At 44.0% G+C, this 4,975-nt stretch overlaps 1 protein-coding gene across 1 annotated transcript; it reads right to left on the reverse strand.

Moving 5' to 3' along the window:
* On the reverse strand, positions 1–4,975 carry cUnh11orf58 (chromosome Un C11orf58 homolog). The gene is made up of 5 exons (XM_080504300.1): positions 4,840–4,975; positions 3,230–3,313; positions 3,047–3,107; positions 2,749–2,858; positions 1–539 (listed from the first exon to the last, which is right to left on the reverse strand). Exons 1-5 carry the CDS (start codon positions 4,891–4,893, stop codon positions 321–323), a joined length of 528 nt encoding a protein of 175 aa, XP_080360426.1. The 5' UTR covers positions 4,894–4,975; the 3' UTR covers positions 1–320.

Here is a 4,975-nt window from a genome sequence, read left to right on the forward strand (position 1 = left end):
TTGCATACACCAACTCTGCTGAATGGCAAATAAACCTGTTTCATCCAACTTGAATCAAGAGAAAAGCAAAGACTGTTAAAATGTTCAGTCGAAAATAAAAAAAATACTCCTTTGCTTTCCTGACGTCAGCTGAAAGAACAAGTATTTCACGCTGCAGACATGATACTTGGCAAGCATGCACGACTGGCTGCAGTCAACACACGTTTTCTTTTCTACCCAGAAAGTCAACTAAAAAAATAACGACAGACTACAGTTAACATCCAAATGTACAAATTTGAGATCACAAAAAAAAAAAAACCCTAATCTTCCTCCTCGCTGCCCTACACCGACTTCACAAAGGCCATTTTACAGTTGCTTTCCTGCTCCTCGTTTCCTGTGTCGGCTTCGGCCTGATCCGACGCCTCTTCCTCCGAGCTGGGACTCGAGGCTTCGTCCTGAGCGTCTGTGGATTCCTCATGCTCGACGGGCCTCTCCGCTTCCGGGAGTTTTGTCTCGCCGTCTGTAGGCGGTGACGGCAACGACTGTGGCTCTGGGTCAGGCTGTGGATGACACAGGGGAGAGACGAGTGACACAGATGGACTGTTTGGTCCAGACAATACCTTGAGGAGTCAGATAAAACCACAGTGTCGTCGTCGTACCGGCAGCCCACATGAATTGAAGTCAGGAGTTTCTATAGTTTTCATGCAAACCCCTCAAACCTCATCAACGAAAAGGCCCTGAAATGTTCTTAAAAATACCTGCCACTGCAGACGGATGTGTCAACCTGCACCTTTTAGAACGTACGTCCCCAAATACTCACTTTTTATGACCTGCCCTCCGAGAGAACCAGTGGGCCCCCGGTGGTCACAATAGGAACAGCAGTGATTATAGCAAAATTATAGAAAAAGTCACCTTCATGGCGAATATAACAGGGTCCTGCTGATTAATCTACTGATTAGAGAATAATTGATCATCGACTGATTGAGCCGAGGTCCACTCTTATTCTCCACTAATAAAATGCAGTGAATATGCAGTTATTCTGACGCTTTACGTGTCCAGCAGAGGGCGCGCCGACACATTTCAGGTCACGCTCCAGTCGCCCCACGGCAGAGTGAAAAGCAGACGGCGCATTTACTGAAGCGAGCGGATTACCTCGGCGGTAAGTTAACTGGTTTGTGAACTAAACACCGAGTCAACGTTTCCCATGACGTGTTCGCTCGTCCTCCGCCCACGCCTTCATCGCTGCCGCCACATTGACCGGATGTGACGCATCGACGCACGCCATAACTAATCAATGAACGTATGTATACCGGCTGATATGTCGGTTCGCAGAATTTTTAATTCCCTAATATCGGAATTGGTCCCCAAAAAACTCAATATTGCTTATACTTTGGAACGTTGGTCCCTGGGCAGGTTTGAACGCCGGCTTTGGTCTGCATGTTTCACACTCCTGACTTCAATAACAAAGCAACAGTGTGACAGTACATGAGTGTATTTACTCTTTGATACTATTCGTGATGGAGTCAAAGGGAAAAATGGATTCAACTCCTTCAACTAGACCCTCAAGCATGAACACTGTAAGAAGAAGCATTTTAGAGATTCCAGTCAACACCTGTTTTTATTCTTTGTTCTCACTTTGCAGCTTTATTCTGACACGTCTACTTTTCTATATGCACTTATCATGTATTTCAGTATAGCTGAGCTACAAAAGTGTTTTCAACCTGGTGGCAGTCACCACTTTAACCCAGAATTAAATGAGCTGACACAGACATTAAGACCGTTAAACAGCAAGTTTCACAAACTAACAAGCTTCTTTGGTTGTGTTGAGGCCATTTCACACTGCTGGTACAAATACAAACACAGTAATAGTGTGTGTATTACATCAAGCCCAAACAAAGTATAAAAGTGAAGCAGCAGCTGTGTAGCAGGTATTATTGTCTTTGGGTGTCAGAGCGAGTCCTGTGAGCACTAATGCACTTCACTGTTCTCAACACTAGATGTTGCTGTATCACGAGGTTGGTCTGACTTTAACAAACGCTATGCTCTGCAGGACCAGGGAATTAAGTGGGGTGAAGACGGGAGATGTCCAAACTCCCGGAGGAAAGAAGCTTCAGTACCAGTTTTCCGATGGTGTAAATCACATTATTAATGATCAACACTTGCCTGATAATCTACAAACACACTAAATATATGGAGTGTGTTACTTTGTCAGACGTGATGATCAGTCGAACAATAGATGAGATTCCTCATGTCCTACTTTTACGTTATCAGGCAACTTATCAACTTCTTTCCTTGTTCGTTTCCTTTATACATAAATACATGTTGCACATTATCATTCTTCATTCTGTCATGGTGCAGATCAATGTGAAAAGGTCACAGATGCTGCTTTAAGCGTGACCCTGGTGAGTTCTGGGTACTCTGCAAAGAGTACTGAGGGGTGGGGGGGGGGGTCTTTCTGCTGTCGTGCTTTGTGGTCGTGGACATATCACACATCTTCAGTTAATGGAACGAAACGGCAGAAACAAGCCGTACAATCTCCAGTGGAATAAATGTTGATCCTGGTCTACTTTAAGAGGAGTGAATCCACCATCAGCTGTTGTTCTCCCTGCAGCTGACGTCTTGTTTCTGTCTTTTCAGGTGCTCTGCATCAAACTTAAAGTCTTTTCAATCTTTTCTTTTCATCGTACACCACCAGTGTCGCACCTTCAACACTAATCAGTAAAACTACTGGAATCTCTCCCGCTCTATCTCCCTCGTACGACGCCTCACCTCACTGAAACCGAGGCCGCAGTGTCTCCTGTTGCGGCCCGACAGCTTCCCGTCCATGCCCTGGTGGTACTGGATCTCCAGCTGCTCGTTCATCCTCCTATCTTCCTGCCCTGCAGAGGAGACACCAGTCACAGCAGGCACACCCAGCCAACACAGATCTATCCATGCCTGGATAGATCTGTGCGGCGGATGTGGAGCAAGGAAGCTGGGTTAATCGCTTACAGGGCATCGAGGCGACGAGGCATGGCGCGTTAGCCTGGACGCGCATTGGGCACAACATATACTGCAAGAATCTTACCGCTACGGAAGTGAGACGTCGACTTGTGATCGCCGATGACGAGGCGTCCGGTGTGTTCCTTCTAAAAACAACCCCCCCCAAAAAAAGACACGTCAGCATTAAGCATCTAAACAAGCCTTTTATTGTTACTTCATGCAATTTACTGGGTTGAAAATAGACTATAAAGAAATCGATCCAACAAACCTTGCTGGCGCCCATCAACCGAAGAAACTTCTGCTTCCTCTCGTCGCTTCCCAAATCAGCAGAGGCCCACTGGGTGGATCCATCCTGTCACAACGACACACAAGTATCAAGCATGAAAAGAAGAGTCACATGAGATGAACAAACGTCTTTGTGTCAGAGCAGAATTCATTGTCATAAAAGCTTCTAAGCCGAAAGCCCCGACCGGAGCGAGGCGGTCAAATCTTCTGTCAATATTCCAACATTGACACAGTTCATAATATGTGCACGTTTCATTCCTCCTCAATGAAGAGAAAAGGTCTTTTGTGTTGTAAAAAAAACAACATACTGTTAAAATTCTTGTTCAAAATATTAAAAATAATGCTTTTCTAAATATATCGTTCAATGTTTAACTGGCTTAGCTTCAATTGATAAAAATGGGGTCAGCCAGTCCCTGAATCAGCCAGGTGAGGGATTGAATCTTTGTTGTGACGAAGGAATCAGAAAGAAATACTGCAGACTCAAATAGTTCTGTTCACTGACTTCAATCCAGCTAATGTAGCCAAGTAATCGGATAAACATTTAAATCAATATGCTGTCAAGCACCAGAGCTGACTTCGGTTTTGCCCATGCTACAAGGATGATGCAGATTATCAATGTCGTCGTTACTGTGCCAGTGGTGAATAGCGACAGTTGTAAAAGTACAGCCCAGTGCATTCTTATATTTATTGACCAAATTGCCTCACAGCGAGCAGGCCATCGGCCCAAATACCAGCTGGAATTTGCATTTTCTCCCTGTGTGTGGGTGTGAATGTGTTTGGTTGTCTGTCGCCGAGTGTTTGTCCTGTGATGGGCTGGTGACCTGTCCAGGGTGTATCCTGCCCTCCACCACAGTTAGCTGGGTTTGCCTCCAGCAATGGATGGATGGATGAGGCCCTTTGTGAGAGGATGTGGGCATATTGAACTGAACCCGTCTCTTGTATTCAAATGATGCTTTCAGATTGATCCCAGTATTTTTCAGACCAGATATCTGTGGATTTCAATAATGTGCAGATGATATAAATGCATACCAACGGTTTTTGTTGCTTGTTGTTTTTGATTCGAATTACAACAATAACATAGCTGCAGACCCATGCATTAATTTAAGTCCAACAATAGAAAAATCTTAGGATGAAAAGGCTGGGTTTTTTTTTTATACTTTGGCTTCCTTAGTTTTCTTCCACAAGGAGACTCACTTTAGTGTTATTATAACTGCATACAATCTGACAGCAGAACAGTTGAAATAAATATTTAACATAGGTGTTATTAGATGTAGTACCTTGTGTTTTATTGACATCGGTTCCAGCAAATGCTCAATGTTAACATTCTGCATGTGATCTGTGAAGATTGAGAGGAAACTTGCGGACCTCAAGTTAAAAAACACAATAAAAGTTAACAATCAATCTCCTTTGCCGTAGCACTGTGTGAAATGTAATGTAGTTGTAGAGCTATCTGTGGAGGAAAATCAACTTTTAGGACTAAAACGTGTTCGGATTTCATGATGTCAGCAGCCATGCTAACGGGACGCTAATCAACACTGCGTCCTCTATAGCTTTTAAATACTGATTTAATCCAGTTTATATTAATTCACTCACTTGACTAGGAGATGCGGGGCGTTTTGTCCCATGCCTGTCCTCTGGAGAGCTCATAGTTCTAGACAATTTCAGTAAAAATACTGATGAAATAAGGTGCCACTAGCACGAAGCTAGCAGGACTTGTCAACAATCAACG

This window comes from Blennius ocellaris (assembly GCF_963422515.1).
Source record: "Blennius ocellaris genome assembly, chromosome: 11".
NCBI lineage: Eukaryota > Metazoa > Chordata > Actinopteri > Blenniiformes > Blenniidae > Blennius > Blennius ocellaris.

Bases quoted from the DNA above. Each gene is read 5' to 3' on its own strand.
- cUnh11orf58 (XM_080504300.1), bottom strand. From the start codon at position 4,893: ATGAGCTCTCCAGAGGACAGGCATGGGACAAAACGCCCCGCATCTCCT. The intron at 3,314-4,839 runs GTGAGTGAATTA...TCGTTGTGACAG, and splicing joins GCCCCGCATCTCCTAGTCAA to GATGGATCCACCCAGTGGGC. The intron at 3,108-3,229 runs GTTTGTTGGATC...GGTTGTTTTTAG, and splicing joins GGTTGATGGGCGCCAGCAAG to AAGGAACACACCGGACGCCT.